At 43.1% G+C, this 27,205-nt stretch overlaps 2 protein-coding genes across 5 annotated transcripts in view; one reads left to right on the top strand and one right to left on the bottom strand.

Moving 5' to 3' along the window:
• Window positions 1–1,228: 1,228 nt before the first annotated feature.
• On the bottom strand, window positions 1,229–25,470 carry IWS1 (interacts with SUPT6H, CTD assembly factor 1). 4 transcript variants are annotated; one of them, XM_039391184.1, is made up of 16 exons: window positions 25,376–25,470; window positions 21,970–22,065; window positions 14,725–14,779; window positions 10,042–10,714; window positions 9,277–9,478; window positions 8,972–9,029; window positions 8,578–8,678; window positions 7,812–7,962; window positions 6,438–6,520; window positions 6,037–6,166; window positions 5,240–5,357; window positions 4,438–4,549; window positions 4,193–4,249; window positions 3,897–4,008; window positions 3,181–3,338; window positions 1,229–1,636 (listed from the first exon to the last, which is right to left on the bottom strand). In XM_039391184.1, exons 1-15 carry the CDS (start codon window positions 25,453–25,455, stop codon window positions 3,210–3,212), a joined length of 2,157 nt encoding a protein of 718 aa, XP_039247118.1. In that variant the 5' UTR covers window positions 25,456–25,470; the 3' UTR covers window positions 1,229–1,636; window positions 3,181–3,209. The 4 variants fall into 4 exon arrangements, with proteins under 4 accessions (XP_039247118.1, XP_027580759.1, XP_027580760.1 ...); XM_027724958.2 differs by lacking the exon at window positions 3,181–3,338; XM_039391183.1 differs by lacking the exon at window positions 1,229–1,636 and having other exon boundaries at window positions 2,395–3,338.
• MYO7B (myosin VIIB) overlaps window positions 22,953–27,205 on the top strand; it is a 51,508-nt gene continuing 47,255 nt past the window's right edge. The window contains exons 1-2 of the mRNA XM_039391177.1: window positions 22,953–23,169; window positions 26,652–26,694. Coding sequence (XP_039247111.1) covers window positions 26,677–26,694 — 18 coding nt within the window. The 5' untranslated portion in view covers window positions 22,953–23,169; window positions 26,652–26,676. The remainder of the gene's footprint in view (window positions 23,170–26,651; window positions 26,695–27,205) is intronic.

The raw sequence follows: 27,205 nt of genomic DNA, 5'->3' as shown, positions 1-27,205 counted from the left end.
TGTTTGCCTCAGAGAACACACGGTGTTGAGCTATTATGATGAATTTTGATAGGAAGAATTTGAATTAGGCCTTGCACAAGACCACCAAGCCCAGTACCTCAATGAAACATCTCCTAGGATTTAAAAGTAGCCCCTAGCCCCCAGTGACTAGAAGACTAGACTGAAGCACTAGAACTATAAAAAAAAAAAATTGAGGGAAGAAAAAAGAATCTATTGGACTTTTAGGGCCAAACAGACCCTGGCTATGAACAGCTCTGCACAGTTTCCTTGTTCTTCGCAGTTGCACCTGCCACTATGGCAGTAAGGAAGGCCGTGGCTTTCAATAAATTCTTAACTGGAGAAAACCCCAAATCCCTGAAGGTCTCAGCATGCTAAAAACACACCCCTGAGGCGGTTACTGCAGCATACACATACCTGAGGAGAGCAGGTGAAGTTGTCTTAGGAGCAGAATCCCTCTCGTGCCCCAGCCAGCACAGGTGTCCTCCTCCTGAAGTCGGTGTCCCAGCACACAGCTCATTACTGTCCCTCCCTCCAGTCTCACAGGGCCACATTTAACAGGTGACTCTCCACACTCTTGCATTCACCCCTTACCAGTGCCAGCAGTAACTCACCCAAACACCATAATCCCCACCTCAAAGAAGCCCCAGAATTACAGAACACACAGCAAACAGGCTCCGCTCCTCTGGAAGGAAGGCAACTTTCTTACTGAAGAAATTCCAACTGCCGGTTATCCGTGCAAGGAGGAGAGTCCTCTTCTTGTAGGCAAGCTCAGCAGAGACAACCATTTGTGGAGGTAAAGGCAAAGAAGCAACATGACCAGATGTTGCTCTGCTGTTGTTCTGTAGCTGCAGGGACAAAGAAATAGCAGCATGATCCCCCCTAACACAGAGACAGGAACCTTCTCCTTCCCACTGGTAAAACAAACCTTTTGCAAAGTCACTAGTGAGCTACAGAAACATTTTAGCTGGAAACTGCTGGAATTTTTAGTGGTTGGTCTGCTGGGTTTTCCTGAACTTTACATCATGAAAAATAAAATCCTTTGTGTGGAAAATGGTCAGTATTTCTAATCAAAAGCAATACATGTAGATCTCCAAAGACATAATAACTGATTAATAAATCACTGAATAAAGAGGAACTAGACAACTCTGAACAGAAAATTAACCATTCACAGCTTTTCCACATCCAAGGTGGTCTGTGCATACCTTCCCCTGAGTAATCAACAAGCAGCACAAAAAAACAGAAGATGTTTTATTGTCTGAAGTGTTGCAATACAACAAATACATGATCTGTACAAAGGACATGATAGGGCCAGTTAAATACTATCAGGAGAAAGAAGTCTTCATATTCACAGTCCTCAGACAACATCTTCTACCAGAACCTGAACCAACAATTCAAAGACTCACTTAAAAAAACCCCAAACAAGTTGTAAAAAAACTTAAAGGTCTCCAAAGAGTCTGTGGGTGCACTGTCTTACAGCAGAGCTCATGGGGTATTCTGTGAAGGGTCACAATGGCATCTTATTACCCTCAATGCTGATTTTCACTGCATGGGCCGATCTGCTTTTTTTCCTGATATCTGTGAATTTCCGCATCTGTTTGTCCAGTCGACTCACCCCTTTCTTAGAGGTCCCCTGGAACTTAAAAAATAAAACTAATAATTACCACTGAAAAAAAAGCAGACGTCCCAGAGGTCCAAGGCAAGCGGCGCATGCGAGGTCACCCCTGGGCCTGGCTGGTGTCTCTGTCCTTCCCCCAGAGTGGGGAAAGGCTTCCCCCAGGATCTGCACGCCCGTGTGGAGGCAGAGGCACTCAGCCATCACCCTGTTTGCTGGGTACAGTTTGCAAGTTTTCTCTCTACTGGCTGGAGGTGTGTCAGAACCACAGTGCACCAGTGTCACCCAAAAGGGCTTCCTGGGGGAGTTCGGACATGGATACACTGTGACTGAGGCTGACACGGCATTTCCAAACTGCCATTTATTTTAAAGGTCATGGATTAGTCCTTATAAAGCAAGAGATTACCGGGAAAAGTGTGTAGGGAGAAGCCAGAGAAATGCTAAGCTGACCATACAAGCTCTTAGAAGTTATTGCATCTCATCTCTGTATTTGAACTGCAAGTGAAAAGCAGGCAGTGCAGCAGTTATTCTGCCCAGATTAAATACAGTGATGCTGTAACAAAACATCACTGAAGACAAACAGCAAGGACCTTCCAAGCCATAGCCCATACTTCCTAGAAGGCAATTTCCCCTAACTAGACAACAGAAATAATAAACAATGAAAACGCCACACCTTTAAGTTTAGGAGAAACAGAGATATCCAAAACATGCTACATAGTATCTGACAAAACACATCCATTAGAAACTTGTTCCCATTGCTGAGGAAGGTGCCCCTGACACACTGATTTTAAATAAACTTTATTCATAAAACTGTTCACTACTCATTGAAATTATAGCTGAAGTTTCACAGTGATTTTTAAGAAAATATTTTTTTTAAAACAAATAAATATGAAGCTTAAACTCAACAGTTATCTATCACTTGTGCTCATCTCTTCCTGTCACTGTCAGCTTGTGGCAGCCCTGCTCAAAGCACTGAAATGCAGACCAGGAATTGTCAAAACAATTCCCACACTGATGCATGTTCTCCCACCCCACACTCACGATGGGGTGTTTCTTCTCCCCCAGTCTCATTCTCTGCCTCCCATCAACCACTCCTAAAGTCTCTTCACACTATCACATCACTCTACTTCCTTGAAAGAGGTGTGAAAAACACCTCCCTGTGCCCCCCTCAAAGATCAGCCACAGATGTTGGTGTGCAGTGACACGAGGTTCTGTACCAAGGGCTAAGAATTCCCATGTGTCAGTTCAGGTAAACCTGGAAAACCCAGTTGTGTCAGAACAGCACTTAAAACCACAGGTGGTGCAAAGCTGGTGCTGAGCACAGGTATTTTCACTGGACACCTGTCATTTGGGTACCCTGACGCTGTGCAGGCAGGTGCCATGGCAGGTGTTATGTGCTACAGCCTGTTTTTTCCTGTACAAGTTGCCTTGTAGGTCACAGTACAGACACGAGAGAATACAAGGAGAGTTTTCCAGGTTTAGGTTAGGGTGTACACACTGCTGTCCTGCATGTGCAAACTGCCAACAGCTGAAGCACATGCACTGTTCACACCTCCCTCGAGGGATACCTCTCCAACTTGGGAAGGCAGTGGCATGGCTACAGGGGCATCCTGTTGCCTTCAATGCTGAACTTGATGGCCCGATGCACTTTGCTGAGTCGTTTCTGTTCAGCAAACCGTCTCTTGTGCTTTTCCAAGCGACTAATACCTCTCTTAATAGTCCCGGGCTAGAAACAACATCTCAATTAATGCACAGAAGGAGAGAGAACAGCAGCAAGCACAGCAATTGTTACTTCTTCCATTTACACATACTCTACCACGTACACCCCTTTTAACTGAAACTGTACCAAGGTAGATGGATGAACCACAGAGAGCAACACAAAGGCCTCCACCGAAGCTATTCAAGTTTACCAAAACCTCGAAGGTTTCCCAAACTGGAATATTATCAGAACATGATAAAGTTCTGGGGAGAGGTATAAAAATATCAGTGCAGTGACAGAGGTATTGAACTGCAGGTTTAGGTCAGAATGCTCTAAAGCAAGAGGCCTGTGATCAGATTCTCAGCCAAGAGAGAAACTCTACAACAGTTATCTCAAAAATCTCTTGTCAGAGAAGCAATGAAACCTGAGTGAAAGCATTTGATGAGCTTAGAACAGCCCACTCGACAGAGAACTTACTGTCTACTCCCATTAGAAGAGCCCCTTAAAAGAACTACCCTACTGTGCATGGCAATAGTGACAGATCCCCAGGCTTAGGACAGTCACCAGGAGAATGCCAGTACTTACCCTGGAGGACTCCATCTCCACGTTCCACTTTGGCCTGACCACATAGTCCTTGTTGGAGGGCATGGGCACCCTCGCACGGGCACAGAACCCGGGATCCCCGGGCCTGAGAGCCCTGCAGGAAAAGAGGATGTGACTGTTACGGACAAATCTTATCCAGAAAGAAGTACAGCAATGTGGTGTGTTCTCCTCTGACACACACTGCATACCACTGCCTCTAAAACCTCCATGCAATTTCCATATTGGTAGTACCACCAAAACACTTAAATCAATTTTTTTTAAAAAAAACCCCAACCTACTTTTCCTCTCCAGTTAACACTTTCTCCAAGTCTCTGCGGGGAGTCTGCCCACCAGAGCTGCAAGAAAAACAAGTGTTTTCAAGCATCTATACACAGAGAAAGACAGAAATTTTAAAAAACAAAGTGTGGTAAAAGGAAAGAGAGGTCATAACTTATTATCCTTCTGTTTCCTTAATATTTACACAACATTTTTCTTGATGGAGTCTTAGAAAGAAGGATTTCGTGTTTCTGCCTGCTACTCCTACCTGCTCAATTTCCTTCGATGAGGCATCTGTTCCAAATCTCTCTGTTCCCTCTCTTCTCTGGTCATGCCTTTGTAGTTTGAGGTAAGGCCAAAGATGGGTCGAGACCATTCATCTATTAAAACAATAACTGGTTAACACAATGGTCGGGCCTCTGAAGTTTCTCTCACACCATTCCGGTGATCCACGTACAGCTTTTAAAGTTTACAGCAAGTATTTGTGCTTCCTTTCAACCAAACAAATGATTTGAGCCTTTAATACTTCATGGAAATCCAGCCTTGGGGGCAGTAAGACATCCCTGAAGTCTTGCTGTTGCCTGTTCTTTTGGAACCCCTCTGAGCTCTCCGAATACTCAGTGTCAGGAGCTCCTGCACACCAAGATGCTATTTTAGAAATATGCAGAAGAGTTCCTAAAGAATGTAAGTCCATCCTCAGTCTGCAGCCACTCCAGTGGAAAACTCTCAGTCAGCCAAGTCCTCTCTAAAGTCCATGGAATAAACAGCCCTCTGGCAGCACCCTCCTGCCTTTGCAGCACATACATGAGGGTCTGGACAACAAACCAAGAGAGGACCGGGGCAAATAAATGCCATCTGACTTAGGACAAGAACGAACTTCTGCATGCACCTTGTCCTGTTTATTTTATGTAACAGCGTCTGTTAAGAGCTCTACAAAGTGATGGAACAGATCAATGAGGTTCCTACACGGCAGAATTAATTCCACTACAGACAACAGCAAAAAGTGTGCACTAGAGACTGATGCAGAGATTGCAATGTCAGCAACACAAAGTGAAGACAGGTCTACATACTGATCAGCTTCCCTGCCATGTCCTTGTTTGGTCTCGACTCTTTGGGGTGTTTGTAGAGATACATCACAGCCCGTCCAATCCCACTGTGCTTCAGGGTCTCTTGGCTCACACTGGGCAGCTGCAGGGTAGGAAAAGTCAGAAAATAGCAAGAAATTATGTCTGAACATTATTGGCATCGCTGAACTTCACAAAAAGACCAAAACTCGCCTTCACAATAAGCTCAAAAAAATTAATCTTTTTCATTGTCCCACTAGAAATTGTTTAAAGTGTCAAACACCAAAAACTAGAAATCTGCCTTAACATTGTTGAGTTCATACACAAAATGAAGTAGGTTTCCAGAACTTTTTTACTCCAAATGCTCTTTAGCTTACACTACCCCAAAACTGAGTTACTCCCTTCAAAGCATTCACTCTATAAAAATAACAAGTTAGGAGGCAAAAGCACTCAGGCAATCAGCTTAGCTACAGACACTGAGAGCCTACACTGAGTGTGACGGGCCTTCCTGGGCACTGCACCCTTTAACAGGCTGGAAAAGGAAGGGACCCCGAGAGAAAAAACTTCAGGGAAACACAGCAAATGACTGTTCACTAAACTTTGCATATAAACCTGAAACAGGCAGGCAGGGCTAAACCATCTGAATTCTTTTATACAAACATATCTGTTCTGCAGTTTGCTTCCCTGTGTGTTTCACTGCACAGCCCACTGGCAGTTCATTTATCACCAAACATTTCCCTAAAGCACGTGACTATAAAACCACGGAGAAGCCACGAATCAAATGTTAAAAGTCAGTTCCAAACCTCTTGCAGGATCTTCAGAAGCTCCTCCCGTATCTTTAGTGCTGGCAAACTTCGGTCTGGAAGAGGAGAAAGCCACTCTTTGATGGCAGACATAACACCACTATCGATGAAAGTTTCTTTGAGGTCCTGCCTAGAAAGTTTAAAGAGAATCCCCAGAGTCATGTAATATAACAAAATCTTAAGATGTGGATGTGTTCCTTAAGCACAATAGTGCATTTGAGTTTGTTTCAAAAATCACATGTAAGTTTAGGTTTTTGAGGTCACCTAGCTCCAACATTTACTTGGAAGAAAAAAAAACTGCTTTACTGCATGTTCTGTAGAGCTGCAGTGTCACTCCGTGAAACCTAACAGATTCTGAATATTCCCCAAGGTTATAATTAACTGGAAAAATAACAACTCACTTTTTAAGATGCATAACTACAGTTGGTAGCAAAGTTAATTTCTTTAGTGCTGGTTTCTTTTGTGTATTCAGCTGTCGATCCTCCTGTAGGGAGTTGAAGAATCGGCACAAGTTAATCACACTTTAGTCAACATTTTCCTTAAAAGCATCACATTAGGAGTGTCCCCCTAAATTTACATTTTTTTTCCCACTTCATGACTTCAATTGACTGCAATAACTGGAGGTCTGCAGAGTTCTCCATGCTATGCACAGATAACCTCGACACTCTGTCAGTAAAACCTCACCTGAAAAACAGAGCAACGGGAAGGGAGAACACAAATATTGACTTCAGCTGTGGGTTTCAAAATTACTGTCACCCAAGGCATTACTGTCATATCTGTTCAGTACTTGGCTCCCATATCTGGAACATCCACTGCAATCAACAGATTGCTGTGGTAATTCCTTTCTGCTCATCTCAATCCACTGAAGGCTCTTTCTGCACAATGGTTTTTTTATTGCAAGGGAGGAGATTCTTCTAATGCGTCTCTTCCCCTCTTCATGCTCCAGTATTTCAAACTTTACTGCCTCATTTGAAACATCTGGCTGTCATCTTGTCCAAAGAAAGACTTTCTTGCCAAGACCAAAGAAGTCTCAGTTATCTCCCAGAACGCTTTCTCACTCTCCCTATCCCCCTGAACTCATTATCCTTCTGATCTTGTTCTCAGGAAAATGTTTTTGTTATTGCTACTTTTGAACTTCCTCTTTCTCAAGCTCTTATATCCCCTCAAATTGATTTTAATGTGTTTCACAGTGCTGTTTGTTCATTTGATGGCTTCTCAACAAAATAACACAAGACACCTGACAGAAGGCAAGACCCCAATAAACCTTGCACAGTAACATATTAAACATTTCTCCTCGAAAAAGGCAGGCTGCCAAGGCAGAACTTCCCATGATTCTGTTGCTCTGTCATTTACCACAGCACTGTCACTCAGTTTAGAAAAGGGTCCTTCTCAGGAAAAAATAACCAAAGGACAACATATGCCAGTAATCATATAATGAAATTAATGCACAGTCCCTTTCTCAGTGTTTGATACACTTGTATATAGTTTACAGAGCACGTATATATCCCTTTTTATAGAACAGCTGATCTCAGCTGAGCAAATTAACTGATTTTAATTTTTAAAATTAGTATTCTCTCGAAATTTCAACAGAATAAATGTTTTAATTCAGAATAGTAAAATAACATTTAAACAGTTATACAGACACTGAAAGCTTTCCGATGTGTACAGATCACTCCTCCCAAATACAAGCCAGATTTTTGTATCTTACTGATCACAAGATTTTCCCTTAGAATGGAGCTGAATTTTAAGGTGCCTTTGGAGCCTGGAAAACTCACCTCAGCAGCTTCATTCATCTTGACAATCATGGCACTGACCACATCATCTGCGTCGCTGATGAACGTCCCACCGTCGCGGTTCCGCCGGCGCTTGCCGCTCATACTCTTCTTCCGTTGGAGCATCATGTCAAAATCTGACATGAAGTCCATGCTGAAATATGAGGGAGTTGGATAATTCTGTATTTCCATCGTGTACAAACACTATGTCTCAAGGTCCCTGTGAGGTAATTAGTTATCCTCAGTGTGCAAAATGGAAAATTAGCAAAGGGCTCCAATGGCTCCAAGATGCCTTTGGACCTTGCTGCAACGGCCAACACGTGCACACATATAATATTCAGGGTTCAAAATGTCCTCAAGCTGGCACTGCAGCTGACAAACATTTAGCTTTCCTATACCTGCCATAAACTGCTCTGATGCTACTGGAGCAGCCAGAAAGGAAACTGAAAACATGCTGATGGCAAGTCTTGCACCAGCAGAGAAAACACACCTCTGACCCCAACGCTGAACTGCTAATGCTTGTTTGATTTCACTGAGGTTTTGATGTGAGCTATGAAATCTTGTCTCTGAAGCAGCAGGACAAGTAATCTGCTCTGGACTGCCACTGACCAAACTGCACAAGCTGGGACAGGACCTTGTCCTAGTTCATGAGAACACTGCAGAAATACAGTCCCAGACCTTTCTAAGCTAAGAATTCCAGCCAGTCTTTGGAGGAGCCCTTTCACCAAAATCTTGCATTAACAAATGAGTATGTAACACACTGACTTACTGCTTCCCTCTTTTGATGTTGTCATCAGAGTCTGATTCATCTGCTGTCTCCTTCATGTCTCCATCACCCTTCTCTTCCTCCAAATCCTCCTGGTTAAAACCCTGATGGGTAAAGACAGTGCAAATCAGTGTATGGATTAAGATTGAGCATCTACTCAGGCACCTGACACTGACAAGTCTGCAGAGGATCTACACAGAAGAGCAAAGTCTTCCTAATTCCACCTGTGACTGTCATACCAACATCTCTCCCAGCAGAAGAGCTGTAAATATTATTTAACCCCAAGACTACCCCAGTGAGTTCGGCAGATACAAAGCTGATCTTGTACAGCATAAGCATTCCCCCCTTCAAGATCAGATCTAGTAAGTGAATGGGAGACATCCACAATAACACTTACTGTAAATTCCTCCTCTTCCTCATCACCAGATTCTCCAAATATATCTGCAATCAGGTTCCTGTGAAGGAAACAGCAACATTTAGCTATTTGGATGGCAATAGTGAGATGTGCCTTTTCTGCAAAATCTCCAGTGACGGTGTGGAGATCCCCTTTTCGTCCTGCCTCCTACTACTGACCTTCCTCTTCACACCACCAATGAAGGTGGACAGTCATTCATTCCCTGGTTGAGATTCATCCATTCTCCATTCAACATCACTCCCACTACCCGTCACCCTGAAAGAATTCACAATCCCAGAAGCACTTACTCTTGTTCATTTCCAGATTCACTGTCACTGCCAAACAGATCCTTCTCTTCTTTCTTCTTCCCAGCATTTTCTTTTCTTTCTTCTTCTTCTTCTTCCTCCTCACTATCCGATACAATGTTTTTCTTCCTTTTGTCAGACTTCTCCGAAGCAGCGTCACTATCTGATTCTTCCACATCAGAAAGGATTCGTACCTTTTTTGCAGCTGCCAGCAGAGGAGCATTACTACATGTCCCAGTAACAGAGGATACAACTGGCACTCTCAAAAAACTATTCCCTGACTAGTCTTCCTACACAAAATCATTGCCATTTCTTAAAAGCATATAAATTCTAAACTCTGTTTAATTAAATCAGCAACTGGATTTATCTATCTATCCATAAAAGATCTATCCACATCTATCCATAAAAAATTGTAATTTCAAATCTGAATCTCACTGTCAGTACATGAAAATAAGAAAAAACCCACAGGAAAAAAAGACTAGAGAGAGAACAACAAAGTAGAGAAATAACAAACTATCATGACAACCAATGCCAGCATAAAGCAAGACCACTACTGTCTTCTCTTCTGTTACACCTACTTATTATTCAAAAGTATTAGACAGATATTCACACAGCAAAGCAGTTAGACTGACAGCCTCTACAAAATTTTGCTCTAAAACCAAACCTGATTTATGGTTTCTCACTTAGATGCTTTATTCACACGGACACAATGAATTTACTTGCACATCACTGCCTGTCACAGCACATTTTCACAGTATAGTTCCTTACGTGTTTTCTCGCTCTCATCCTCGCTGTCAGAAAGTATGGCTGTTTTCCTCTTCACCGTCTTCTCCTCCTCCTTCTCATCTTCATCACTGTCCGATATTTTACGTCTCTTAGGAGCTTCATCTTCACTGTCAGAGCCCTGAAATCCTTCCCTTACATGTTCATTATCCGAATGATGGGAGTCATTCTGCACCTCCTCCTTCCTGTCCTCCCCATCGCTCTCCTCAGACTCTATCTGTTTGTGCCTGGCCACATCCTCGCTCTCCGAGTCGCTGGCCGGCCGCTTGCGGAGCTCCTCGCTCTCCGAGTCGCTGCCCGGCTGCTTCTGGAGCTCCTCGCTCTCCGAGTCGCTGCCCGGCTGCTTGTGTGATTCCTCGTTTTCAAAATCACTGCTGGGATCCCTGGGAGGGTCTCCATTATCAGAGTCACTCGCTCGATGATTTAAGGCCTCCTCGTTTTCAGAGTCACTTAAAGGCCGGTTTGGATGGTCCTCAGTATCAGAATCACTGTCCTTCCCTCCGTGAGCTGCTTCATTGTCTGAATCACTCGCATTGTGATTTGGAGGCTCCTCATTATCTGAATCACTGTCCTTTTGCCTTGGGATATCTTCATTTTCAGAGTCTGTCATATGAGGCTCTCCCACTTGCCCATCATCTTCTCCATCGCTGTGTTCATTCTGAAACAGAAAAATAATCTCAGGCAACTAAGCAAAAAAAACCTTAACAAGTAAAGAAAAAGATGTTCTAAATTTTTGCTTGTTCTTCCTCCAAGATACTGCAAACTGAAATAATTAGACAATTTGCATCAAATACTTCAGCTCAAGAAAAACATTAAGAGATCAATGGAAGTTTGTCTGCCCTGCAGCTCAATCATGTTTTGGAAATGGTACCAGAATTCAAAAACCACTTAAATAAACATGTTCAAGAGGGGTGCAGTTCCTCAAGGGTAAAGGCTTGGTACCTTTATTTTAAAAGGTCGAGCCTTCAAAATGGTTTAGTTCAGATCCTCAGTAATAAAGCAAGAAACAGTACCTTGCATTTGTCATTTTATTTTCCTTAAGATCTCAAGCAGATATTTTCTGTATGAAATACATTTTACTGAAGCTGCACATGCATTATGCTTCAAGTGAAGCTCAAGAGAGCTAGTGCCTGTTCCTTCTTTGCCCAGGAAACCTATTTAAGAACAAGCCATGACCAAAAGCCTACCAAAAAACAGGAATAAAGTTTTAGTCAGACCTTTCAGAGTATTATTGTTAGCAAGTTTTGTGTTTCAATGTGTAAGAATGTAAGAACAGATTTGACACTTGTCTCCCTTAAGCTGACAGCTCCCATGCTTATCCACACACTGGAGATAAACCACGCACCCATCTGAGAACTTGAGAACTGAAACACAATCCTTTGTCCTTTCTACACAGCAAAAAATACTGAGCCACATGCTCCATTTTTGGAAGAACCTTTCACAAGCCACCTTGTCAAGTCTAACTACTGACAACATTGTCTTTTATCTTTCCTACAACACCTAATTTCTACTTGGGAAAAAATCTCCCTTGCATTTACCTGAGAATACAAATTAGGCTCTTGGAGACCAAATCCATTAACCCAGCACACCTCTCACAGCCACTGCCACCATAATCCTATTTTCAGCTGAAAACAACAATATTGTACCAGGAACTTCTCTTCTGCACACCCAACTCAACTCCTCAGGGCTGATTTTGTCCCAGCTGTGAACTCCTTCCGCTTGGAGAAAACTGAGTTTTTATTGTCCTGGTTAAGACCCATATGTCCTGTTGTTTCCAAATCTTTTTTGTCTGTAATTTAATTTCCTTGGAAACAGACCTTCTGTCTACTTTTATTTTCTATAGTCATTCAACTCTCACATTCAGAGCCATACAAAATAATGCACGTGTAGCTATCCTAAAACAAACAACATTACTAATCTTTAAAATGCATGATTCAGGAGGAATTTTAAGTAAAACTAATTTTAATTGCTTTTAGGAACTACTCCCTCCAGTACTATTCTAAGTGGCAAACAGCACTGCTTTTTAAGACTTTGGACCTTATGCATTTATTCCCTTGGCTAGCACTTGATAAAGATCTTCTGAATTACTGCAAAATGACTAACAGAAAGTTACTGCACAATGAAAAAACTCTGGGACTGTGCAATTTTAAAACATGCAACTTCACTATTCAAATACAACTTCACTATTTCCACGTTACTTAATGCTAAATACAAACAACTGCTGGGACAATCTGAGTTGTTTCTCTTGCTGCTTGGTCCTGTTTCTACAGCGATGCATCTTTTGAATCCTGCTGGTATTATCCAGTACTTCTCCTTCCTCCTCACAGAAAGGAAACATGGTTTTGTTAAAACCTGAATTTGGAATTTTAAATAATTAAACAGGAAGACTAAGAAGTTACAGAACTGAGGATGACCATACACACTCAACTCTCAGCTTGTTACAGAATTTCATTTACTACTTTTATTCCCTTACCAAAGAATCACTTTGATTGCCCTCTCCTGTATCTCCCACATAAACCAATCACAGGTACATGATTTTCTCTGACTATTACTTGAGATTAAAGAAAATTGCAGCTGGGAACAGAACAGGAAACTCAAGATTTCACAGCAGTTACAGATAAGGTTGCAGATCAGGTCACTAAGAAGTACTGAAATGCAAAGATCTACACTGAAATTGATGTCTATAGTAACAAAAATTCTTCAATCCTTGTTTTCCTACCATTTAATTTTGGTGGGTTTGTCTGTCTTCTCTCAGTGTCAGATGGTGAATAGTACTGATAACTATGTCAGCAGTAATAAAACATTTTGCTAAACAAACCCAAGGAAATTAATTCAAATACCCCTGTTAAAGGTATTAGGCTCAACACCTTCCTGACTGCCAGTTTAGAGATTCTTTGTGAAAAACTAAACGAAACCAAAAGCAACTAGTATCAGTAAACATTTCTGATATTTCTAAGGTCAGAAGTGTGGCTGCAGGTTATATAACCACCTGTTCAGAATAAATTACTAAATCACAAAGACTTGGTAAGAAGACATTATAATTATAGAGCATTACTACAGAAGCACTTGACAAGACAGTGAACTTCTAATCTTGTTACTGCAAACTGACAATCACTCCTGAGAAGGAAGATGTTTGGGGAGGGAGAGCAGCCCCACAGCTGACCAGCTCACACTGTGGTTACACAGAAGCCCTCCAGCAGCTCCATGTGCTGCACTAGCGAAGCCACAGCTGAGGTGCCAGGGGTGTCCCTCCACTCCCTGGGCACAGCTGAGGTGCCAGGGGTGTCCCTCCACTCCCTGGGCACAGCTGAGGTGCACAGGGGTGTCCCTCCACTCCCTGGGCACAGCTGAGGTGCCAGGGGTGTCCCTCCCCTCCCTGGGCACAGCTGAGGTGCCAGGGGTGTCCCTCCCCTCCCTGGGCACAGCTGAGGTGCCAGGGGTGTCCCTCCACTCCCTGGGCACAGCTGAGGTGCCAGGGGTGTCCCTCCACTCCCTGGGCACAGCTGAGGTGCCAGGGGTGTCCCTCCACTCCCTGGGCACAGAGGCACCACCCGCCCCAGCCCCGCTGTGGGGAGCTGGGGCAGGGCTGCCCCGAGCAGCACCCCTGCTCTCAGTGAGCTCAGCACGCCCTGCAGAGGTGACACACTGCCTCAGACCCAGCACCAACACAGCTCAGCACCTTCTGCAGCAGAGCTGAGCCCCAGCACAGCCAGGCCCTGCCCACAGCTGGCAGTGCAAAGGGCTTCTGCACACAGTTCATGACTCAGAATGTTTTGGAGTGTAACTGATATCACAAGTGCATGCATCTTCACAGTAAAACGACTAAATGCTACTGGATATGTTTGATAGGCTTCCCCTCCCCTTTTTTAATTTACTAAGTCGTCTCTAAAAAAGTGTTTTCAAAGAAATCAAGTACGTAATTTTGGGGTTTTCTAGTTTTCCTTTTCCGAATAATTAAAAGATTAGACATCCACAAAATCAAGTAGGTCTCAGGTAACCGCTACTGCATTTTTCTCTAATTCCTTTACTTTCTTTTCTTCCTCCTCTTTATCTATAAACATTTTAATTGAGATGTCCTTAGTTTTGTTTTTTTAACTGAAAGAATTCTGTAACATGAGGCTTTAGTACAGTATAAAATAAGGAATACATCAAAAATCAAATTTACAGTGTTATCCTTCTAAATAAAAAATTTCAGTTAGCAGGTAGTTTATTGGAGAAACATGCAGCCACTTTTAAGAGGTACTTCTTTGATAATTTGGTAAGTTCAGCAAAATTGACCCATCCACTACAATCTCATGAATGACAAGTGTTAAACTAAGACCTACATAACCATCATAGGCAGATCAGCAAGTTCCTCCTTTTTCAGACGTGTCAGATATTTGTGTGTGTTTGTTAACAGTCACAGTGAAACCAGAACTCAAACCCTGAAACAGCAGTGACTTGGTGAAAGTGTAAGAGTTAAGTCATTACAGATTTCCATATAAGCCTGACTTGTACAAACACTGTAAACATGATTTCAGATTCATTACTGTACTAAAACTATGTGTTATCTAATTCTAATTGCCTAAAGCAGAATCAGTAAGGACATCAAGAAGAACATTTATAGATAAAGTAGGATTGGGGGAAGGAAAGCCAGAAAAGAATTGTGGAAAAGAAAAACCCACATACCTGAGACCTACATAAGTAATTCCTCAGGATTCCCCTTTTCTTTAAAGTTAAGAACCTGAAAGAAAAGTTTGAAATTTTAGAACTTCAGTTCTTTACATCTGAGTTCTAAATTAGAGACGAAATAGTAATTAAATAAACTTAACTGATTAGGCTGTCTCAAAGGTTTTATTACCTTTGAGTGTCATTCTTCCCACATACTCCTTAACATGATGGGAATAAGAGGATGAGAGAATATTTAGGGTAAATAATATGAGAGATGACTGAAAGCTACTCCTTTCAGAGAGAGCTGCTCCACATTACTGCCTTTGGAGTGCAAAATGAACTCCATCCATGGAGGGAAAGCTAAGAATTAAGACTTCATAACAAAACAGAATATTCCAATGGTTGATTTGAAGTGAAGCAAATAAAGCATTAAGGATTGAAGGTTCACATTTCTATTGGACAGAAACCTGGTTTAACTTGGATTTTTTTTTTTTTCAGATGGACTTTCTAAAGTATTTCTGAGGAATATTCAACAGCCAGCACAGAACAGAGCCCTTAAAATAAGTCAGCACGTGAAGAGAATCACTTAACAACAACAGGTACTTTCGAGTTACTTAAATCTGAAAGAAACACACTGCAAACTTAAACAATAGTCAACTACCTCTTCTTTTGGAGAGATTGCAAGTTACTTTGCCACAGCAAATAAAATTTAAATCCCAGATGAGCATAGAAAAGCAAGAACCAATGATCAAGCTTTTGTACACAGCAGAAAAAGTTTAATATTATTGTAGCAGCACCATGACTCTCCATGCAGTCACTATTTTTCATTAAAACAGAAGTACTAAAGCCCTCTGACAGACAGTTACTTCTCCCATTCTCCCACAGTGGGAGATGCTGCCCTGCACCAAATCTCTTCTTCCATTGTAAATATCAACACCTTCTAAGAAGAACTAAACTCCAAATGTGGTTTACCCTCAAGTTCAAATACATGGAAAGAACTTTCATTTTATACGAATACAAAAATCTTCATCTACTTTCTAACTCAGAGGGAAGGATGAATTCCATAAAGGCCAGGAAGAAAAGAAAAGGATTGCAAGTTACACCACAGTGGAATCAAGCCTTCTGACACATCAGCCTATGTCACATTTTAAGCAACTTTTAAAATGTATAACACCGAAAACCTAGTCAGAGTAAATCCTTATCTTTACATAAAATGCCACAAAATATGCAGAACACAATGAACTTTGATTACAGGCTTTGTGAGTATCAAAAAGTTCTCCCTAACTTTGTTGGTGGACGACATGAGTTCACATTCCTTCTTGCTAAGACTTGATGTAGCTCTATTGTGAGTCACAAAAATTTCTTTAAAATTAATCTTAACTACCAAACTGTCTTAGAAATCTAAAGGTAACTTTCACTTTTATCAGAATCTCTTCTCAACCAAAACAGTCAATCCACAAATGAAGTGACTCTCCCCCAGACACAACTCTGGACTAAAGGCTCTCCAGAGTGAATGCTTCTTCAAGTGAGAAGCTCTTCAGAGGAAGAACAGGTCCCATTTAACCTGCTCCACACGCACCTTTAACCTGCTCTTTTGGGAATGACAAGGACAAAACCAGCACAAAACAGACCTGAGAGTCAGTGACCCCATCTGAGATGGAAGCTGGAAGAGCATTTACACTCTGGCAAGGAAATCTTCATCTCCAAAACTACATTACTGTGTGGAATTTCAGGTACAACTTCCAATTCCTCATAATCCACGGCTTAGAATTTCAAACCTAAAAATGTTATCTTTGTGCAACTGAGTATAACAATATAAAACTTACTCAAGTTCAAAACAGTGCGTGCTATTAAAACAATTAAGAAGAAAAATGAAAAAAGACCCTATCCTACATACTGGTTAAGAGATTATCCAACTTTTTTTCTAGAGGTAAAGTTTTGCCAGATGGGACTCTTAAGAACTGAATAAAACATGAATGTCTGGGTTAAGAGAGAACGCCTCTTTAAACAACAACAAAAGAGAACTGAGAGAACAGTAAACTTTATCTAGATAAAGCTTCCGTAGTACCTCTGAATGGTGCCCTACACTTCCATTCTCCGATCCAGAATGCTGCTCATTTCCTTCATCTTCCACATCAGATCCCGAGTCTCGCTCGTCTTGCACTGGAGTAGCTCCTCCATCATCTATCCCCAAGTTAAAAACAGAGAGTAAAACTCAATGACACCTCGCAGCATTTAAAGGAGCCGTCCAGGCTCCCGCTCTAACGCGGAGGGGAAAGAACCTCGGGTCCGAACAAACCACCTCAGACACCCCTAAAGAGTGCACAAAACCATCTATACCATGCGGGCAGCGACTGATACACTGCCCAGACACTGGGCTGTTAAAGTCTCCGGCCCCGCGGGCCCCGCTGTGCCCGGCGCCCTCCCCGGCAGGGCCCCGCGCCGCTACCTGACTGCTCCCCGCCCTAACAGTTGTGCCCACGGTGTCCGTGCCGGCCCCGCGCCCCTACCCGACCGCTCCCCGCCGTAATAGTGTGTGTCCATGGTTGCCCGTGCCGGCCCCGCGCCCCTACCTGACTGCTCCCCGCCGTAGTAGTCGGTGTCCATGCCGGGCCCGGGCTGGCGGCGGGCACTGCCCTCGGCGCTGCCCCGGCCCCGCCGCCCCACACAGGAACAAGATGGCGCCTCCCCGCTCAGCACCGCCCCCGCCCCGCGCGCACCGCCGGCCGGGTCTCGCGAGACCTCCCAGGGCAGCCGCCGCCGGGGCCGTAACGTCCCCACACGCCACCGCGCCCGGCCGGGTCGTTTTTAATCACAGCGAACTAAACGCCATTCCTTCCTCCCCCCAAAGTCTTTTTTTTCCCCCGTAGAACATCGTTTGGTTTCAGCTTGATAACTGAAGCGCTGGGGAAACTGAAGGAGCCTTTGAGGAAAAAAGGCTGTTTGTAGCCCCCGCGTGACCGCGGGCAGCGCACAGCTGCAGTGTGACACGAGTGGGATCCCGGTAGAGGGGTTTCCTTGGGGGAATTCCTGGGGGAATTTCCAGGACCGAACCAACTCCTGACAGTGTTCATGGCTACCCGAGCTCACAGCCCTGAGCTACACGAGAGATCCCAACATCTCCCTTCTGCCAGACCAAGGCACATCACCGCAGTGATAATGGGTGGGACACCCACAGTGTCATCTAGAGTAGAATAGATTTTGCCATTTAAATAACAGGTAGCTTTATCTGCTCCCTACGAACCAAGTGAGCAAGATTAACGTGCATCTATCTCCACAAGAAGGCAGCAGGGCGGGAGCAGGGCTCAGGTACACGCACACAGGTGGGCTCCGGGCGGGGCAGTGGGGGCCGGCAGTGTCCGTGTCACCGCTGCCCAGAGAGGGACCACGGCCGGCCCTGGAGAGGGAGGGATAGCCGTCCCGGCGAATTTAGGTCTGACTGTCCTCGCTGAAGCTGCAGTTCAATCTAGTTCATGTGTGGGTGGTTCCTCCAGATTTAGCCTTCAGGATTGACTGGAAGTTCGCCCTGAGCTCCCAGGTGATGGTGACTTCCGGAGTAAACACAGGGGCAAGAACAATCCCCATCTTTTCCAGGGATTGTTGTGTTCTGTTTCAGTAACCCTCATCCTCTGAGCAGTGTTACTACTCAAGTATTTGGCATGCCCATGATATGTCAGTAGGGGATTACTGGTGATGACTGCTATCATTGATGCATAATTTCAAAATGGAAAGTCTAATAAATGTGTGCAGTGCTGGTCTCCTGCTCCTCAGTCTTCATTTTCTGGGAGGGTACAGGTCAATGTGAGACATAGAACACTGCTGGGTATGTCATTTGGCATATTTCTAAGTGGCACTGATTTTTATAATCCTACATGCTACACTCTTGTTCAGGGACATCAAACTTTAGTAAGTTGATTATTCTGGGCAAAATGAGTCTATTTCTTCTGTGCTAGAGGCACCTTGGAATGCATGGCAGGGAGGTTAAGCCATTATTAACCAACACACTCCAGAAGCAAGCACAGTTATAATGCAGGGAGTTCAGTGTACCAGGTTAAACACAGCTGAGATTTCAGGATTGAGTTATTACTCAACGTCTTCTACATCTCACTTAGAAGGAGAAATCAACAGTGAAGTCAGATGCTTCTTGGATACAATCCTATATTCTTAGCAAAAACGCAGAAAACATTTTTTCCCCCCTGAAAGCAGGATACCTAAAATAAAATGTCTCTTTGCTTACAGCTCTACAGGTCTTTTCCAGATTGCCCCCATTCCCTCAGGGATCCTCGGGACTACACTCTTGATGCTATCACGTCCTTTTTTCCTGCTTCTGTATGACTTTTACTGCTTTTAGGTCTTTGTGTGGTGTGGTTTCACTTAGATCTTTTCTGGAAGGAGCAGGCACACGTGTTGTCAGTATGTGATGGGAGGCCCCCGTCATTTCACTTGTCTGACTTCCATAAAGAAAGGGAATGGCTTTATACAACTGACTAAATAGAAGGCAGGATGACAACTTTCCAACACAACACATAAAGTTCTCTGCAGAAAAAGCACTAAGGAAATAACTTGGGAGTAGTGTAACAGAAAATAATGGACAAGGGGAAACATAAATGGAAACTAACGAAAAAAAAAAGGTTGAATAATGTGCACAAAGGTACACATAAATTGTACCAAGGGGCCTAGAAAACACAGGAGTCTATCCCATAGTAAGGTCCCATGGAGGATCAGAGTATGATGGTAGCCTGCCTTGGAAATTAGTCCTTTATAAATATGCATCATGTTCTGCAGTGATGGCAAGGCAGTGTCCCAAATTCCAGCAGCACTGAGGCTGCATTGATGAGTGAATAGAGATTTTGTGCATTTAGTGAAAGCGAAAGAAGGCACAGAGGTTCCTTCCTAACAGTTATGAATTCCCATCTTCCTGAAAAGAAACCTTCTAACCCCAAGCCACATCCACCACACAGCAGGGGGGGCACCTGTGTCTGAAATAACCTCACCTCAGCAATGCTGAATAACTGGGCCTCAGTCCTGACCCCCATTCTGCAGGTAACGTGTCTGTGCACTCTGCTGTGCACATGCCTTTGTCCCTCATGAGCCAGAGCTTGGCAGACATCAGCCTGTAACATACTCTTGTAATGCCATCCTGGCTGCTTCCCAAGAGGAAGGATGGAGTGACAGTCAGACCATAATGGGATTGCACAGTGGGGGAGAATGACCTGTCTTCTCCCAAGCAGCGTAAGCAGCGCGCACTTGGCGCGTGTGAAGGTGTGTAATGACACAGATCCCAGAGCCCCGCCAGTCTGTCTCCCTGTGCAACACCGGGAGCTGGCTGGAATGAAATAAGCCTTTCCCTGAGGGACAGAATGCTCAAGAAAACCATGGGATGCACTTGGAAATCCTTTGCTGGTATGTACTGCTTCTTTAGTTTGCTTTGTTCCCTGCACTGCACCTTTCAGAGTTAACAGACATCAGTGACTTAGAGCTACAAATCTGCTTAGAGAAAGGAAGGAGGTTAGTGTAGGCAGGAGGGCTGCTGAATGAACAGTTTAAATTGCTAAGTGTTACATCCAATCCACCTCCCTTCAGAAATCTCAGAGAAATAACTAGTTTAACATAAAATGATGTTTGGCATCTAGGACTTGGTGATACAGAAATGACAAGGCCACTTTGATTTAGCTGGAGAGAAAATGGGAAAGCTAGTGCCATGTGCAAATTAAACCCTTCGATCCTGACATCAATCTCTTAATTAGGAAGCTGTCAGGAAGAGCTAGTTTTGTTAACACATGTCTATCCGGACAGACCTATTGCTTTGAACAACAGCAGGATTAAATTCACTAATGATTATCCAATTTTAATTTGGTACATTTCTCAGTGCATTATTCATCATAGAATCATAGAATCCCAGAATGGTTTAGGTGGGAAGGGACCTTAAAGTTCATCTTGTTCCACCCCCTGCCATGGGCAGGGACACCTTCCGCTATCCCAGGTTGCTCCAAGCCCCGTCCAACCTGACCTTGAACACTTCCAGGGATGGAGCAGCCACAGCTTCTCTGGGCAACCTGTGCCAGGGCCTCACTAATGTGCCATTTAATAATGTTTTTAGCTTTATTACTTAAGCTGTGACTTCACAGTCTTCACCTTCAGCAATTTGCATACAAGAAAGTTTACAACAATCAATCAGCATAGACCATGCTACAAATTATCCCTGATTACCACTACAAGTACTCCTGTGCCCTGCACAGTCCCTCCCCAAACTCTGCCTTCAGCAGTACACTGAGCTGCTCACTCCTGGCAAGCTCCCCTCCTGTCTTTCCCTGTTCACACAGCTCAGTGACCCCCCAAACCTGAGCTGCCCCTTTGCACTCACAGTGCCTTCTCTGACAGCCCCTTTAGCAGTCACTTGCTCATCTCACACCAGGTACATGTGCTGTGCAGAGCATCTTGGCTGCTTTCCCTTGGTATGTCAAGTCTCTACTCCTTCAGCTTTTGTTTTCTTGCCCTTGAATATGTCTAGACTGAACTGTGGAAATCAATCTCCCTTCCAAAATGTATTTCAGCTGTGCAATGAGTCATACTTCTCTTTCAGACTTACCTCAATTTCCCTGTGTTTCCATCTCATACAGTTTCTATACTGTATTAGGACATAAATCCTGTGCTTCTCTGTGAAATAGCATAGCCATGGTGCCTTGGGCACGTGGGTTAACAATGGAGATTATTTTGAGAATGAGATTTTCTGCCCCCAACCAGGCTCCATCTGGAATTTCAGCAGATATGTTTCCTTTGCCGAAGGAATACAAATGGCACTTTTTTCCCCTGCAGTCTAATTATACAAAACCTTTGGTTTTAGAATGTGCCTTGGTGTATAAAGGTACGTACTTTGATTTATTTGCCAATATTTGTCCTTCACCTAATAAAATCAGCACTTGGAATTTTGTTAATCACTACAGCATATAGACTTCTAAAAATTGTATCAGAAATAAGTCTGATAAACAACTACTTTGAGGCAAAATCTTTGGGTAAGAATGATTTGCGCAGTCAGAAACTTGAAGAAAGCTCTCCTTCCTCTCTGCCTTGTGTCTTCCTACCTCTCTCTGAAAGTCTCTGAGCCTGGAAGGGCCTATGCTCTATTTCTGCACCTGTATTTTCATGGCTGCTGTAAAACTTAAATAAAAACTCAGGTAAGGAGACTGACCTTAAAACACAAATATGTGAAGTGGGCAAACACACATGACTCCCAACTATTTATTGCTGTACTTGAATGCTTACCTCTGATTTGGATGTGGAGCTACAGCAGGAGCCCCAGGAATCTGACACGGGAGCTTCTTGTTGTCCTTCCCATCATACAGTGCAGCCACACTGAACCTAGGAAACAAGAAAATAAGAATTAAGGTATTAGTTATACTAGCAAATGTTCACATGTCCACAGTTATTGCACATTTTCATTTGCATGTTTAATAATGGGCACACAGACATAACTTTCTTCTGCATAGAGCCCTGGAGGAAGGTGACACAGCTGCATAAAGGTAGATGGAAAAAATCTCATCCTCACTCTTTGGGCTCGTCATTAGGATTGGAATGTGCCTGACTCCTGAGTTCTTGCTTTGGCTGGAGAAACCCTGTATCTGCCTTTCTACAGATATACTACACTTCTGTTTCTTTCCCATACTGGAATTTAACCAAATTTGCAAGATGAACACAGGATTACTGAGAGTACATGTGGAGCAATCAGAAAGAGGGAAGCTCTTGACCACACTATCCTATTTTGGAAAGAGAGAAGTGGGCAAATAGGGAGTTAATATGCACCTAGATTCTGGAACACGGTGACAGTGTTTGCTGGGAGGTAAATTAAGATAACAAAAGCAAGATGTGTTGTCCCTTTATGTCAGTGTGTGCATGAATTTCAGTTGTCATGAGTTTATTTTGCTCTGAGCTCTAGGTACTGAGCTGTGAAACACAGACCACACCAAACACAGACTGATGGGTGTTTTCTTACAGAAGAGAGCTATGGAAAACCAAGAGGAGGTTTTGATGATGAGATGAGGGCCTGATTTTCTTCATATCTAATAGGGTGAGAAAGAACCCCAGGGAAGTCCAGTGATGTTGGAGCAGCGTAAGACTAGATGCTAAAGGGTTTTCTTCTTGGAGTGCTTTCCAGAAATCTGAAAGGATACAGGCACAGCGGGGAGATTGAAGTTTAAGGTTCATCCAGGCAAGAACTAGCCTTCGTGCTTACTGGAACACCTGACTTGGAAAGGAGGTGTACACTGAGCTGGGAGCAAAGTCCTGTAATAAATAACTGTGCTTCAGTCATTTCCTCCTCTGTGCAGCTGCGAGGTGGCACTTTGTGAGGGATCCCTTAATGGCACTAGTGCCAATTTCACCTTCCTTTTCCTTCTTACTCCAATGCTTATGAAAAAGAGGGACCTAAGCTGCAGAAGCCACGCAGTGAAGATTTCTTCTGGAGAGGTAAATTCTCATGCCGTGGGGTTACATTTGGTTTATGGCACTGTATCACTTTGGGGAGAAAAGCAGCAGGGAGAGCCAGGCGTTGCCTGGCCGTGCAACCAGGCTGAGGGGGGTGGCCACATAAATTCATTGGAAATAAGCATTTTAAATGTTGGAACTGTGTATCCCAGGACTATAAGGGATCTCCTCCCCGCCTGTCCATCCTTGTGTCCTCTGATGGGACACAGTCTGGCTGTGTCTGTGTCTGTGTGTGCCACTCCCTCTTTGTTCAGGGGCAACAGTTCTGCTCTGTTGCCGTATTCTGGTTTCTGGTGCAGGTGAAGTGCCTGTCAGTTGTGAATCACTGCCCATGGCCCATCTTCAGCCTGTGTTTGCCAAGGGCCATGCTTCTGTACCACCCTGCATTGCTCACAGGAACAGGTCATCACAGTGTTGAAGTTGGTAACGCAGATACAGCTCCTGAGTCATGAACAAGAACATGAGGACCTTGCCATAAGAACAATTGATTATGAAAGACTGAAGTTCCTTCTAGAGAGAGTGTACAAAACCAACAGAAAACCCCAGAGGAGCCAAAAAGAACACGTTCATGTTGCATTGCTACATTTTTGTGGATTTTGTGCTACAAAATTGAGAATTGCCTTAGTTACAGACGAGCTCTGGAGGCTGCCTTAGTCTCACAGGGGAAAGCAATTTTTAATATAGACAGCAGGTGTTGTGTTAGGGGACACAGACTTTGCTGTTTCTCTGGCTTTTGTTATTAATGTGACATTTCACCTCTCTTCTTGTTATTGGAAAGCCTTTGTGAGAATTACATTTAAAATTCCTGGTTTAAAATGTGTGTTAGCACTGGACTTCTACACCAGCAGTCTGCCATCTCTTGAAGTTTCTAGTTACTTTTTACTTTGGGATCCCGATACATTTTGTAATTTTGATAGTTCTCTTATACATTAAGTGGTAAATCATCCTGGGCTTGCTTAGAAACCCCGTTCAACCCATGCTACAGTGTAGCCACAAATAGGGCACAAAGATCATGGCGCTTGTCAAGCACTTCCTGCTTTCCATTTTGCTACCCCGATAGCCCTCCTTAAGGGTCACAGAATCGTTAGGGGTGGGAAACAGCTTTAAGATCATAAATTCCAACAGTTAACTTGGCACCATCAAACCATGTCCCCAGGCACCACATCTACACGTCTTCTAAATCCCTCCAGGGCTGGTGACTCCACTGCTGCCCTGGGCAGCCTGTTCCAAAGCTTGAGAACCTTTCCTGCAGAGAAATTCTTCCTAATATCCAGTCTAAACCTCCCTTTCCTAATATCCAATCTGAAGACCCACAGCAGTGGGATATACCTGCAGGAGTGTAATTGCTCCTTCTGTTTAGTCTGAAGAAAAGGTCGTTTATATACCCATCAATTTTAAGTAAGACCATGATTTATGGAAGCTATTTACACCTCTTCCAAATAACTTAAGTAAAAATAAGTGGGCAGCTAGAGGAATGATAAAATGAGCTCTAATTTTCTCACTGCAATGTTTTAACGTTAAAATTCAGCAAAACAAGAGGGAGAAAACAATAGTACCCTGAACTTAACCTTGAGGGTTTTTTAACGGTAATCTTCATTTTTCAAGAGCATGAATTTCCAAAAATAGAGTGGTGACTTGAATCACTTTTCTGATAACTTAGCTGCAAAGTTCTAAACCTCAGCAATTTGTATATCCCCACCATAAAATTAAGATAAATAATAAAATTATTTAAATGATTCAGTCAAAAGAGTAATGAAATCTGGGTACCTCTTAAAATATATAGCATCCATATTACATAAGATTGTAAGTCGTTATAAAAAATTTTAAACATCAAATTTTAAATCTTTTACATGATAGAAGAAATCCCAAGGCTGTCAGTGAAATTATTAATGAAGTATTCTAATAATTACTAATATTAATGGTACTACAAACTGAGATTTTGCTCATTATCTGTGTAGCACAGGTAGAAAATGGATCTTCCAACTAATTTAATTTACAGTTTTCTTGTTTTGTTCAAGTTTTCCAGAGAACCTGCCCAAAACCTAGGAAAGTATAATTTAGGGCCTTAATAAAATAACTTCTCAAAAGGCTAAGAGACAACAAGAAATTTAGTTTTGAGTGTCAAGATAAAATCAGGACAGGTGTCTCTCTTCATCATGGGGGATGTTCCAAGAGATCATGGACTTGCCTGGAGTCAGTGCCAAAGCTCCTTTTCTGGTCCTGTACTGTCCATTCACCTTGTAAAGTGGTTCCCAAGTGGTTTGCCATCCAACAGGAACACACAGAAGGGATGCAGATGGTTCAATATGTCCTCACTGACCATGGGTTGTAAAATGTGTTGAGATAAAATGCTATAATAATAATAATAATAATGTTATCACTGGTAACAGATCAAAAGAAAGTAAAAATAGGCTGAATGTTTGGACCATTTCGCTCATTGCAAACATTTTTTTCTTATTATTAACTCTGAGCTCAACCTTTTCTCAGGTTGTGCTGTAACAATGGATAGAGGGGAGATCCTTTAGAGGAATGGAGGGAGCAGAATGGATCCCACAGCTGTGAGAAGTTTGTGAATATGGGGCTGTAGAGACAGGCTGATAACTGAAGTCTGCTGCTCACAGCAGCTACTGAATCACAGATTATTTGCACAGGAATCACTCCTGCTGGTAGGAAGAGGGAAAAGGAAAAAATCCCTGTTTGGAACTCTAGAAACATTTAAAGGGAACTTAGCTGTGATTTCTCACACACAGTAGAAGATACACAGCAGCCTTCCCACTGTAACAAGAGTGGGAGCTGGCAAATCACACCTAGTCCTGGAATGGCTCGCAAGATCCAGCTCTGTCTGTGGGACAGGAAGCTGCTTCTGAAGACTTTGATTCCTTGGTTATTCCAAGGATCACAGCCTGGACAGCATCATCCCTTAATTAAAGCACTGCTGTAGATTTCTAGCCACGGATATTTTCACTGTTATGTTCTTGATAGCGAGTTCTTAATTTTATTGTGGTTCCCTGCAGTTCCTTATTTTGCAGTTCGTGCCTTGACTGCAACCCCTTCCATTCCAGCTGAGGAAGATGAACTCTAAACCTCAGTTTCTGTACGGTGGTAGGTTCAAGCTGGAGGGTCTGAGGGAACTCAGCCAAACTCACTAATACTTCAGGCAATAATTGTGCCTGGCATTTGATTGAGGGAATTATTTGGTATGAAAACGTGCACAGTGAAATCTTCAGGGCTGAGAGTATCTCCAGGGTTATGTGGGAGAACACAGACCACCATTCCAGTGCTGCAGGTTCTTTGCTTTGGGTAGATGGTGCCATTGTTTCTACACTAGGTGTAGGTTATTTCAATCTTTTCTGCTTAACAAAATTATTTTAAGGCATTTTGCTGTTATTTTTTACAAGGAAACCCCTTTGTCTGTTTTGGTCAAAGCCCTTTTCTGGCCTAACGTTATGTTCTTGGCACTGCAGGTTGCATACAGTGATCTGGAACATAATGGTGGTTTTCAGAAAGGTAAGTCCTACTCTTCGCTGTGATTGACTGATTCGCCTGAGGCCCAAAGAGGAGAAAATTACCTCAACATCATGGTTCAATCAAAAAGAAAGTAGCAATAATCCATAATCAACAAGGTATAAAATAACTTCAGCCTAGGCTAGGGGAGCAGAGGTGTCTTGACAAACCTGGATGTGCTGTGATTGAGCAGGTGACCTCTGTCACAAGGTGTGGCACTGAAACCACACAAATTACTTCTGGAGTTTTATTCAGCACAAATGAGAGCTGTTAGTCTGTAACATTCTTCAGAACCCGGTGCAATGTTTAGAGATGCTTTACACTGGTGGTTTGGTTTTAAATGTAAGCCCACAAAGTATTTTGAGAGGAAAAAGAAGTATTTTTTTTCATTAAAACATTGAAACTATGGCAATAAATGCTAGAGTATGTAACAAAAGTTGTATGTGAGGACAGCTAGAAAGCCCTTTGAAGATCTGATCCACAACTTTGTTCAGTTTTTATTCCATCTTTCTGT

This window comes from Pipra filicauda, unplaced genomic scaffold (assembly GCF_003945595.2).
Source record: "Pipra filicauda isolate LSUMZ 115617 unplaced genomic scaffold, ASM394559v2 scaffold90_size2875636_pilon, whole genome shotgun sequence".
Classification (NCBI taxonomy): domain Eukaryota; kingdom Metazoa; phylum Chordata; class Aves; order Passeriformes; family Pipridae; genus Pipra; species Pipra filicauda.
Note: the sequence above shows the minus strand (reverse complement) of the source record. Positions and strands in the feature narration are given on the sequence as shown.

What these genes read in the sequence shown, in the direction of transcription:
- IWS1 (XM_027724958.2), bottom strand. Translation starts at nt 25,455, where the DNA reads ATGGCAAACCACTTGGGAACCACTTTACAAGGTGAATGGACAGTACAG. An exon ending in ATTACTTATGTAGGTCTCAG is followed by an intron (nt 10,715 to 14,724) that starts GTATGTGGGTTT and finishes TTTCTGTTTCAG; the next exon opens with AATGAACACAGCGATGGAGA. An exon ending in AGGAAGAGGAGGAATTTACA is followed by an intron (nt 8,679 to 8,971) that starts GTAAGTGTTATT and finishes TTTACCCATCAG; the next exon opens with GGTTTTAACCAGGAGGATTT.